The 12,720-nt window shown below is 42.1% G+C and overlaps 1 protein-coding gene across 1 annotated transcript; it reads left to right on the top strand.

The window, feature by feature from the left end:
• Window positions 1-7,643: 7,643 nt before the first annotated feature.
• LOC132851101 (zinc finger BED domain-containing protein 5-like) lies at window positions 7,644-12,147 on the top strand. The gene is made up of 4 exons (XM_060877737.1): window positions 7,644-7,760; window positions 8,012-8,081; window positions 10,005-10,131; window positions 10,230-12,147. The coding sequence occupies exons 1-4, from the start codon at window positions 7,644-7,646 to the stop codon at window positions 12,145-12,147; spliced, it is 2,232 nt and encodes a 743-aa protein (XP_060733720.1).
• Window positions 12,148-12,720: the final 573 nt, after the last annotated feature.

Below are 12,720 nucleotides of genomic sequence, written 5' to 3'. Positions count from 1 at the left end.
CCTTTCTCTGATGAAACTTTCAGTGGCTCAAGTGTAATTGTTCAAGGCATTGAGATGGGTTCTGTTAAAGCACCGTTACATCATATGCATCTATCTAGTGATTTGTTTACCGGAATTGTGAGAGTTGCTGTGCAACCTTCACTCCCCGTTAAAGGTGTTGACTTTATCCTGGGCAACGATCTCGCTGGGGGTAAAGTAATGCCAGTATTAGAGGTGGTCGATAGATCAGAACTAAGCTGTCAACCTGAAGAGATGTCTGAGACTTACCTCAAAGTTTTTTATGCATGTGCAGTGACTCGCGCTCAGTCGCGGAAAAGCGGTGAAGGGGTTAATTTGTCCGACTCGTTTTTATCTCCACTTTTGATTGATGATGCCTCTTTGGAAATGGGTGATTCCTGTAAAAAGCATCATAATCCAAAAGCAGAAGGTTCAGGTTTAGTTGTGACAGACCCCGCTACCCCCAAGATGTCAATCTCCAGAGCGCAAATCATTGTCGCTCAAAAGGAGGATAACTCACTCACCCTGTGTTACGTCTCTGCTCTTTTTCTGGATCTTGCAGAGGATAAGAAAGTTGCTTACTTTGTTGACAATGATTTGTTGATACATAAATGGTGTTCTGATTCAGATAAAGATTTACATTTGAATAGTGTGTATCAAATTGTTGTTTCTTTACCGTATCATCAGCAGGTAATACGTTTAGAACATGACCATCCACTGGTCATTGGCTAAACTTTAGCCCATGAGTATCCTATTATAGGTTTTTGTAATGCCAAGATGTCCATCCACTGACTTCTTTTGGCCAGGATTAAAAAAACATTAAGGCACTGATTAAAGATTTAGGCACTGATTAAATTTTTCTCCACTTTTGGGCTCCCTAAAATTATACAGACCGATCAGGGTACCAATTTTGTCTCAAAACTCTTCACACAAGTAATGTAACAAGTCTCTTGCAATAACTCACTGCATTTCAAGCACGTATCACCCTGAAAGTCAAGGCACGCTGGAACGTTTTCATAAGACCATTAAGTCAATGCTGCGCAAATATTGTATGGAGACAGGTAGGGATTGGGATGACGGCGTTCCTCTGGTATTACTCAAGGCACGCGAAGTTGTACAAGAGTCCCTAGGGTTTAGTCCTGCGAAACTTGTGTTTGGACATAATGTTAGAGGTCCCCTAAAAGTTCTGAAAGATCAGATGATGGCAACTGATTCAAGTCCAGAAATGGATGTCTTAGATTATGTGAGCAAACTTCATGAACGTCTACATCGTGCTTGTTTGCTGACTAAAGAATCATTGACGACCGCACAAAAAAGCATGAAACGTCAGTATGATCGCAAGACGGTTGCTAGATTTTTTCAGCTGGGTGATAGGGTGCTTGTGCTTTTACCTTTGCCAGGTTCAGCACTTTCTGCACGTTTCATATCTCATAACCTTATATCATAACAAAGAAAACAAGTGACATGGATTATATGATTCATACTCACAAAGATTTCATTACTGGATATTACTGGATACTGGATATCACCAATTCATCCAACCACCACAAATTCACTGGTTTTATACCTCCGGAGCTACAACACATCAGTCGCTCCCAGAACCACCACCACCTTCACCAGGAAGGCCACGAAGCACCGAGCTAGAGTGAGATAGCTGACCCGAGGAGAGCGCTCTGGAGACGGCAACGCAAACAAGGCAAGAGGGGAGGGCTTCATGCTAAGCTAAAAGCTCGAACTAGCTGACCACCGATACCAAGCCTGCTGTTAGCCAACTTGCGATCTCTGGAAAACAAACTGGACGAGCTGAGAGCTAGGATTACATCGCAGCGGGAAATAAGAGAGTGCTGTGCTGTAAATTTTACCAAGACCTGGCTTTCAGATAAAGTCCCGGAATCTTCTCTTCAGCTACAAACTCACTCCATACACAGAGGAGATCGGACTGTGTGTGTGTGTTCATTAACTAGTTATATTAACTAGTGGTGTGAGGACATACAGTACAAACTGTTTTTAAGCATTGCTCGCCTGATGTGGAGTTTTTATTGCTGAAATGCCATCCCTATTATTTACCGAGGGAATTCACCACTGTGTTTATAGCCGCTGTTTACATCCCCCCATGAGCTAACACCACAGCAGCGCTAGGCAAGCTCCACAATGTACTAAATGCGCTAGAGACGTCTCACCCTGATGCCGTCTTTATTGCAGCTTTGATCAGTGCAAACTACAGACTGTTCTTCCCAAATATCATCAGCATGTGGACATTCCCACCCACGATAAAAACAATGTATATAGCAACATACAGGGTGCATACAGGGCTGCACCCTGCCCCCAATTTGGACACTCAGACCACATATTTCTGTTTATGTACCCGGTCTACAGACAAAGACTTAAGCAAATGAACCCTGTTACCAAACAGGTTAAGCTTTGGACCCCACAAACTGAGGGCATCTTGAAGGACTTCTTTGCTCTGACAGACTGGGATGTGTTTAAAACTGCAGCCACTTTGGAGGACTCTTCTGTCAGTATACAGGATTATGCTGAGTATGTGATTGGGTACATTAGCACGTGTGTTGATAACACTGTACCCACCATACAAATCAGGAAGTTCCCCAATGAGAAGCCATGGATAAAAAGTCAAGTACGTCACATGCTGCATGCTCGATCACTTGCATTTACATCAGGCAACGAGACAGTACAAAGCTGCTAAGTACCGACTGAGAAAAGCCATTACAGCGGCCAAGCGACCTCAACACCGGCTTCAAAACCTCCAGCACCGACACAGAAAGGAAGGGCACACACACTCATACAACCAAACCCCCCTCCCTACCCCCTACTGTCTTATCAGCTGAGGTAGACAAAGCATTGAGGAAAATCAACCCCCGCAAAGCAGCAGGACTAGACAACATCCCTGGACGGGCCCTCAGAGCTTGTTCTACGGAGCTGATTGAAGTACACACTTCCATCTTCCTCAGTCAGAGCATCGTCCCCACTTGCTTTAAGACCACATCGATCACCCCCCTGCCCAAGAAGAGCCCACCATCCTGTCTGAACGACTACAGGCCAGTAGCACTCACTCCAATCATAATGAAGTGCTTCAAGAGAGTGATGCTGACCCATATTCAGAGCGGTGTGCCGGCCATATTGGACCTACTCCAATATGAGTATCGGACCAACAGGTCCACCTCAGATGCCATTGCTGCTACCCTTCATATTTCCCTCTCTCATCAGGACTCCACTGCCCTCTCTGCAGACCACTTACCATCACAAAGAAGAGCTGCATCTATCGTTAAAGACCCCACCCACCCCCAACATGGACTGTTAACACTCCTACCCTCAGGACGGAGGTACAGGAGTGTAAAGTGTAGGACAATCAGACTAAAGAACTCCTTCTTCCCCTCAGCTATTAGACTCTTAAACAGTCACCCATCTCAGTGAATAGTCAGTCCAACTTTTCACCTCATTTGAACATTGTAATTTATATTGTTACTATTACCACCACCATTATACTGTATACTGCAAATATTATTCATGTAGCCCCATCTCAGGGTTATTCCTCCATTGTTATAGTATATTTGCACTCACTTGCAAATATTATATTGCAATATATAGTGTACAGTTTGTGTATGTATGTATAGTCCTGGCATTCTTTGTGGATGGCAAAGTAAAAATTTCATTGCTCATGGAAACCTGCTTTCCTCACTGGGTATATGACAATAAACGCTTTGAAACTTTGAATTTGATTCATGTTTACAAAAAATTTTTTACTAAAAAATAGCATATATAAGGAGAAAAGCAGTGGGCCTAAAAGAGAACCTTGTGATACATTAAACATCCTTATGTAGCGCCCCTAGCGTTACCAGCTATAATGGGGTGGCTAACCTTTTAATTAATTTCTAACAATCTTAAACCTAATCAATTTGTCTTATCTTTACTTTGTGATGGGTTCTATTTATAATTAAATGTATTAGACTTCAGTCTTGTAAATATAGACACAACACAATTTAAACAATATGAACAGTTTACTAAATGTGATGTCAAATAAAATATTGTGCAGATCACTTTCAAAATCAAGTTCAAGTTTTAAATGAAAAATATCAGCAACATATTCAATTATTACTCAAGACTTGTCACAAAATAAATAAAAAAAGCCGGCAAAAGTAAATGAAAACTTTACTGAGTCTACCAGTTGCAGGCCTGTACGTAGCTGGGGTTCGTAGAAACCAAACAAAATGGCTACTTCACCACGAAGGCAACAAATCGGAAAAATAGTACCTTGATGAAGATTGTTTGCACACCTTGCTCGCGTCAGAAAGAAAAAGGTCGCTGGAGAACACAAACAGAGCTTAGATGCTTCACGGGATACTCCTTCGCCACACGTAGTCCTTGCTATTTGAGCTAGCTATCCGCCAGTCCATTAGCCACGTTCATGCACATGGCGCAGTAAACCGCAACTTAAATTCCCGTTCGTCAGAGGCGATGTCAATGTCTTTCCGATGTCTTTTCCCACTTTTCCCAGAAACTACCACTACACAGGGATCGGGTTGAGCACGTTAATTAGCTTCGTTGCACTAATCAAAGAACAGGTTGTACTTTTTAGTTCAGCAGCTCCGTTCAGCAGCTTACTCTCCCTCCTTTTTTCTCTGATGTAAGTGATCATGTTATGATGTAAGTTGCTCTGGATTAATTTTTGAGTAAATAAACTTTAACAGTTTTCACTCAGTGAAAGATGAAGTCAGACAGGAATCTCTGTGGAAAATGATGTTTGTGGATGACATTGTGATCTGCAGTAAGAGTAGAGAGCAGGTGGAGGTCTGCTCTGGAAAGAAGAGGAATGATAGTCATAGTAAGACAGAATACATGTACAGTACTGTGCAAAAGTTTCAGGCAGGTGTGAAAAAATGCTGTAAACAAACAATGCTTTCAGAAATATAAATAATGAGTGTTTATTTCTGTCAATTTACAAAATACAAAGTGAGCAAACAAAAGAAAACTCTAAATCAAACCAATATTTGGTGTTACTGCCTTTTGCCCTAAAACCAGCTTCAATTCTTATTGGTACACTTGCACAAAATCAGGGATTTTGTAGGATTATTTTCAGGTGTATGATCAACCAATTATACCAAACAGGTGCTAATGATCATCAAGATCACACGTAGATTGAAACCCAGTCATGAACTGAAACAGAAACAGCTGTGTAGGAGGCTTATAACTGGTTGAGGAACAGACAAACTCTGCTACCAAGGTGAGGTTGTGAAAGACAGTTTCATGCCATGGCAAGATTGAGCACAGCAACAAGACACAAGGTAGTTATACTGCATCAACAAGGTCTCTCCTAGACAAAGATTTCAAAGCAGACTGGGGTTTCAAGATGTGCTGTTCAAGCTCTTTTGAAGAAGCCCAAAGAAACGGGCAACGTTGAGGATCGTGGACACAGTGGTCGGCCAAGGAAACTTAGTGCAGCAGATGAAAGACACATCAAGCTTATTACCCTTCAAAATCGGAAGATGTCCAGCAGTGCCATCAGCTCAGAAGCAGTACACCCATCTACTGTCTGGAATGAAGAAGACCTTGGTTCCCAGACCTGGGCTCTGGGAACTAAGCGGAGGAAAATCCATAAATGGGCATATGGGTAAAAGGCAGACCTTGGCTCATTGTTATGAAGAATGAAGAAGACCTTGGTTCCCAGACCTGGGCTCTGGGAACTAAGGGGAGGAAAATCCATAAATGGGCATATGGGCAAAAGGCAGACCTTGGCTCATTGTTATGAAGAATGAAGAAGACCTTGGTTCCCAGACCTGGGCTCTGGGAACTAAGGGGCAGAAAATCCATAAATGGGCATATGGGTAAAAGGCAGACCTTGGTTCTGGGAAATAAGGGGAATTTAGTGAACAGGATGTTAGGTCATTTAGAAAACGTAGGAGGTAATTCCAGTAAATAAGGAGATATGAGGAAGGTCACCAGGTGGAACTTCACCGTGGGACTTTGAGAAATATAGGGAACTTGCCTGAGAGGATGGGAACCAAAGAGGAGGCGCCTAGAAGCGCCAGGGTATATGTTGAGGAGATTTTCTTGGGGTATGGTGTGTAAAAACCTTTAGTTTGCAAAAACGTCTTGAGAGTTTTGTTTTTGATTGCATGCAAATGCTCTTCATGAAGATGCTCTTTTTGGGGTTTTCATTTGTTACTTTCAACTTAGCAATTTCTCTTTTGGCTGATTGACCACAATAAAGAAGTTTGCTCATTCTCATCCAGGTCTGAGGAGTTTTCTCATTGTTTTATTTGTATTAATGTTAGTGCTATCAGTAAAGTAAGTTTAATTAAAAATTAAAATAGTTGATATTTGGCTAAAAGTATATAAGTACAAATCACCCTGCGATATGTCGACTTGGAGACGGGCTCTAAGTTCCAACAACCCCAAACATACAGCCAAAGTCATTAAGAACTATCTTCAGCGTAAAGAAGAACAGGAAGTACTGGAAGTGATGGCATGGTCCCCACAGAGCCCTGATCTCAACATCATCGAGTGTGTATGGGATTACATGAAGAGACAGAAGGATGTGAAAAAGCCTACATCCACAGAAGATCTGTGGTTAGTTCTCCAAGATGTTTGGAACAACCTACCAGCTGAGTTCCTTCAAAAACTGTGTGCAAGTGTACCTAGAAGAATTGCTGCTGTTTTGAAGGCAAAGGGTGGTCACACCAAATATTGATTTGATTTAGATTTCTCTTTTGTTCATTCACTGCATTTTGTTCATTTATGAAAATAAATGTTTAACACTTCCATTTTTGAAAGCATTCTTTGTTTACAGCATTTTTTCACACCTGCCTGAAACTTTTTCACACTACTGTATATGAATGAGAGGAAGTAGGACAGTGAGGTTACAGGGGGTTGAGATCAAGAGGTATTTTGGAGCAACCACCCAGTGCGACAGGGAGTGTGGAAAAGAGGTGCAGGACGAGTGCAGGTGGGTTGGAGTGGGTGGAGAAAACTTTCAGGAGTGTTGTGTGACAGAAGAGTGTTAGCAAGAATCAAAGGTAATGTGTACAAGACAGAAGTGAGACCAGCTATGCTGTATGGGTTAGAGACTTGTAGCAGTGAGGAAAAGACATGAGGCAGAGATGGAGGAAGCAGAGGATGTTGAGGTTGTCAGGAGTGACAAGGATGAACAGGATTATGAACAAGCACAATTACAGAATTATGAACAACCAGAAGGACAGTTCAGGTTGGCTGTTTTGGGGACAAGGTCAGAGAGGCTAAACGGAGATGTTTTGGACATATGCAGAGGTGGGATAGTGGTTATATTGGTAGAAGGTTGTTGGAGATGGAGCTGCCAGGTAAAAGGTCAAGAGGACGGCCAAAGAGGAGATATATAGATGTGTTAAAAGAGGACATAAATTAATCGGTACAAGAGTAGAGCCAAAGCCGGAGAAAAAGAAAGAAGTAGTTTTCACTCAAGTCTTTTGTCTTTTCAAACTACAAGTAGTTTTCACTCACCCTGCAGGAGGCAGAGAACTACAAAATGTTAAGTACTGAATTTTTGAGCCACTGCAGGAGCTCACTGGTTAATGTCTAGATTTCCCCTTTCAGGTCTAATCAAAATGATGTCTCCAGCCAGACCTGTTGTCACTGACTGAGATGGCTGTGTCGCTATGAATCACTTCCTGTGGGCTCTGCAACCAGAAGAACAGAAGGTCATGGGGTTACAGATGCCCAAAGACCGATGTGAAATGCTAGACACATTAGAGTATGACCTGAAATCAGCAGGGGTAAGCAGAGGGATCCACTGCTTGGGACTCTGCCTACAAAAGGATGCACCACCCTAGGACTTGCCACTTAAAAATTAGCCCAAGCCACAAAACTCAGACCCACTGGCAGGCTGTGGGCCCCACACACAGCAAGCCCTCACTGGCTGGGTGCACATTCCTTGTGGTCAGTCCACGCAAAGCCCCCACCACATTAGCAAGGCTCAACAGACAGCCGGTGGGGACTCTAATTGTGTTGTGTGTTTGGCCCGCAGCTAAAAAGCCAAAGCCAACCATGGCTTTACATGCCAGGATGCCAGTGGGACAAAGAATCCACAAATGAAGGTAATATACATTCACCAATTAATACCACTTCTGTTACCAGATGATGAGGGAGGGGGATTTCGGAGAGAGCAGAAAGAAGTTGATAAATTTAAGCATTGCTGGAGTCAGGTGTTAATGTTTGATGGTATGCTATACTCTTGTAAAACAAGGGCTCTGATCTACTACCACACTGAGTCCTGCAGACAACAAGGTGGAAGCTGTGGGGGAACACCTTCAACTGAAAATAGAAAAAATAGACACATGCATTTTTGGGGTCTGGCTATTACAGAAGATTTGCATCCAACTTCTCCCCATTAGCTGCCCCTCTCAGCTCTAACAAAGAGAAAGAGAATGACGATGGGAAAGAATGGGGGTTTTAAGAGCTGAAGGCAGCACTCACTGCACAGTCCTCATCATTCTGCAGACTGTTCCTTTCAAGGTGAGCTTGGGACTGAGGGGGGTAACTGTGGAGGCAGGTCATTCAACCACTCATGGAAAGCAGGCAAGCACTCCTCCCACAACTCCTGCAATTGTGATGAAAAACAAAAAGCCACTTTGGCAATAATGCATGCTCTTTTTGCTTTAAGTTGAATTAGGCCAGAACCAGCAGCGGAACAATCGGCAATGGCACTGTTTTTTTCTTTCCGTAAGACCTAGTCCTAGATTCAGATCAAAGCGGGTGGATGTGTATTTACTATGATTTAGTTTTATGTTAATCAGGTTATTTAAAAAATAGTTTATTTAATTGTTGTTTCTAAAATTTTGTTTAACATTGGGAACTGAAACATCAGCCTTTTTGACTTTTGACTTTGCTCTTCCTCTCTCTCTACTTCCTGTAGCCACCTGTTAAAAGCCAACTGAAGTGTTTAACATGTTGCAAAGTATTGCCAGCTTACCACTGTCCTTACCGAGCGTTTTCCTACTTTCTGCCTTGCTTGACACATGTATGTTTTATTGCCTGTTCTTGACCTTGTTATTTGGATTACGATTTGGAATTGTTTGCTCTACGGAATACCTACCTGTTATTGAACCACTGCCTGTTTATCTGACCACGATTCTCAGCCTACCCCTTTGTTTGTACAGCTGTTTCTTAATAAATCTCTGCATATGGATTCTAACACACAACCGAGTCAGTCTCCATCACAGGAACAAACAAAGGTGATGACTTGTTTTGGTGTATGTAACACATATTAAAAAAACTTGTATGGTTCATATACAGCAACAATTTATCTTCCATACTTAGTAAATCGGCCAGAACTACCTTCTGGATTTCATATAAGTCCAATACATCTTCTATACAAATTCAGATTGATTATGGCCCGTGTCTTACTAAAAAGCACACAAACTTGTAGGGGAATTTTGGGTGCTATATGAAATCTACATGATGACAGTATGCAACAGTTTATGGTATTAGCAGAAAATATAGGACATATATGATATACAGTGCCTTGCAAAAGTATTCATACCCACTGAACTTTTTCACATTTTGACACGTTACAACCACAAAGAAAAAATTTATTTTTGGGGGATTTTGTGAAATAGACCGAAAGAAAGTGGCACATAATTGTGAAGTGGAATGAAAATTATAAATGTTATCCAATTTTTTTTTTACAAATAAATATCTGAAAAGTGTGGTGTGCATTTGGATTCAGCCCCTTTACTCGGATACCCCTAACTAAAATCCAGTGAAACCAACTGCCTACAGAAGTCACCTAATTAGTAAATAGAGTGCACCTGTGTGTAATTTAAGCTCACTATAAATACAGCTGTTCTGTGAAGCCCTCAGAAGTGTGTTAGAGAACATTATTGAACAAACAGCATCATGAAGACCAAAGAACACACCAGACAGGTCAGGGATAAAATTGTGGAAAAGTTTAAATCAGGGTTAGGTTATAAATTAATATCCCAAGAATTTCACTCTCTAGATCAGTGATTTTCAACCAGTGTGCCGCGGCACACTAGTGTGCCGTAAGAGATCGTCAGGTGTGCCGTGGGAAATTATCAGGGCGCACTGGATTATAAGGCGCACTTTCCCTAAATGGAACACCGCTCGCTACGCGATGACGTACAGGTTACACACACATGCTTCACGCCATCTTGGATTCGCTCAGATGCTAAGTTAGAAACAATGTTAATTAGTTAGAGTTAGTGCTGCGCGACACGTGTCAGTGGCAGTTTGGGGTCACAGCAAGACGAGCAAGTGATAGTGATGGAAAAGTTTTTGAGAAGGGAAAATGCAAATGCCGAACAGGGCCCTGGACAAAATTATGACCCAGATGAAGGCCCTAGTATGAGTGGTCGACAAAAGAAAAAAGAAAAGACGGTGAGCTTGAGGCAATACAGCGAAAGCTATCTCTCATTTGGATTCACTTTCACCGGGGATGCAACGGCACCGACTCCGCTGTGCTTGGTGTGTGGCGAGAAGCTATCCAATAGCGCTATGGTGCCAAGCAAGCTTAAACGCCATCTCCAAACGAAACACCCTTCCGTTCAAAACAAGCCGATGGACTATTTTTTACGCTTACGTACAAACAATGAGAAACAGGCAATTTTTTTGAGAAAAACCACAAAGGTAAACGAGAGAGCCCTCAAAGCTAGCTACCTTGTTGCTGAACTCGTAGCTAAATCAAAAAAGTCCCACACTGTGGCAGAAACATTAATACTGCCAGCTTGTAAAGCCATTGTAAATGAGATGCTCGGCCCTGACGCGGCCAAAGAGATAGCTAAAGTGCCTCTCTCAGATAACACAATTGCCAGACGTATTGATGACATGTCTGCGGATATCGAAACTGTTGTTTTAGAAAAGATGCGCATCAGTAAGAAATTTGCCTTGCAACTTGATGAGTCGACGGATATTAGTGGACATTGTCAGCTCTTGGCCAACGTGCGTTTTGTGGATGGAGAAGCCATTATAGAAAACTTCCTATTTTGCAAGACACTGCCAGAAAAATCAACAGGAGAGGAAATATTTCGGGTCACGTCGGAATATCTTGACAAAAGCGGGCTTACGTGGGAAAACTGCATAGGTGTCAGCACTGACGGAGCCGCAGCCATGGTCGGGCGCACCAAAGGCTTCGTAAGTAGGGTCAAAGAAAAAAACCCAGATGTTATTGTTACGCACTGTTTTTTGCACCGTGAGGCCCTCGTTGCAAAGACCTTACCAGCAGATCTAGCTCCTGTGTTGGATGATGTTGTGCGCATAGTGAACTTTGTGAAGACGCGTCCTTTGAAATGTCGCTTATTTGCGTCTTTGTGTGAGGAAATGGGAGCGGAACATAAAGTCTTATTGCTCCACACGGAGGTCCGGTGGCTGTCGCGCGGCAAAGTGCTGGCCCGTGTGTTTGAGCTGCGAGAGGAACTTAAAGTTTTTCTGACAAACGAGAGGTCCGATTTCTCAAAGCTGCTTGCAAGTGATGAGTGGTGTGCAAAGCTGGCATACCTGGCTGATATATTTCATCATCTGAATGAACTGAACACACGAATGCAAGGCCGAAATGAAAACCTGCTTACAAGCACTGATAAAGTGAACGGATTCCGTTTAAAATTGCAACTCTGGCAACAACATGTGCAGCGTGGCAACCTTGAGATGTTCCCACTCACCGAGAAACTGCATGATGGCAACACTGCTGCTATGTGCGAGGTGATTGGCACACATTTGAAAACTCTTGAGGAGAAGTTGTCATTTTATTTCTCTTCAGCCTTCACAGAATGCCTTGACTGGGTTAGGGACCCATACAGCTCAGCATCAGTTGCTGGAAAGGACATGACTTTAAAGGAGCAAGAGGAACTCATTGAACTGAAACAAGATCGTGGTTTAAAGCTAAACTTTGCTGATCTTCCTTTGGACAGTTTTTGGTTATCTGTTGCCAAGGAGTTCCCCATTCTGGCCAACAAAGCTATTTTGACATTGCTCCCGTTTTCAACCACATATCTGTGTGAGCTGAGCTTCTCAAGCTTGACTGCGATAAAAACTAAAAACAGAGAGAGACTGAGAGCTGTTGAGCAAGAGCTTCGTGTGTGTCTTTCTACCATTACTGCCAGGATATCCATTTTGTGTTCATCAAAACAGCCCCAGGTTTCACACTAAGTGAGTATAAATACATTAAAAAACTATATTATTAACTATATGTATTATATGTACTGTGTTAGTGTCATTTTGTGTCATTTTGGTTGGTGGTGTGCCCCAGGATTTTGTAAATGTAAAAAATGTGCCGCGGCTCAAAAAAGGTCTAGATGAAAATCACTGCTCTAGATGACTCAGTGGGGCTGAATACAAATGCATGCTACACTTTTCAGATATTTATTTGTAAAAAAAAAAAATTGGACAACATTTATCATTTTCCTTCCACTTCACAATTATGTGCCACTTTGTGTTGGTCTATCACATAAAATCCTAATAAAATACATTTTTGTTTGTGGTTGTAACGTGTGAAAACGTAACGTCCGGTGGGTATGAATACATTTGCAAGGCACTGTATCAGCATAAAGTTAGATAAATCATATAAAGTTGTTAGATTGAATCATATGCTAGTAAAATAGTCATATAGTATTTATTTACATGTAGTGCCATTTGTTTATACAGTATGTACTGTACGTATGTCAGAGTATGTACTGTACGTATGTCAGAGATATGTTTTTTTATATGGAAATAGTGCATTGT

This window comes from Tachysurus vachellii, chromosome 9, assembly GCF_030014155.1.
Source record: "Tachysurus vachellii isolate PV-2020 chromosome 9, HZAU_Pvac_v1, whole genome shotgun sequence".
In the NCBI taxonomy this organism is placed as follows: Eukaryota; Metazoa; Chordata; class Actinopteri; order Siluriformes; family Bagridae; genus Tachysurus; species Tachysurus vachellii.
The sequence above is the reverse complement of the archived record's forward strand: the minus strand, read 5'-3'. Positions and strand labels throughout refer to the sequence as shown.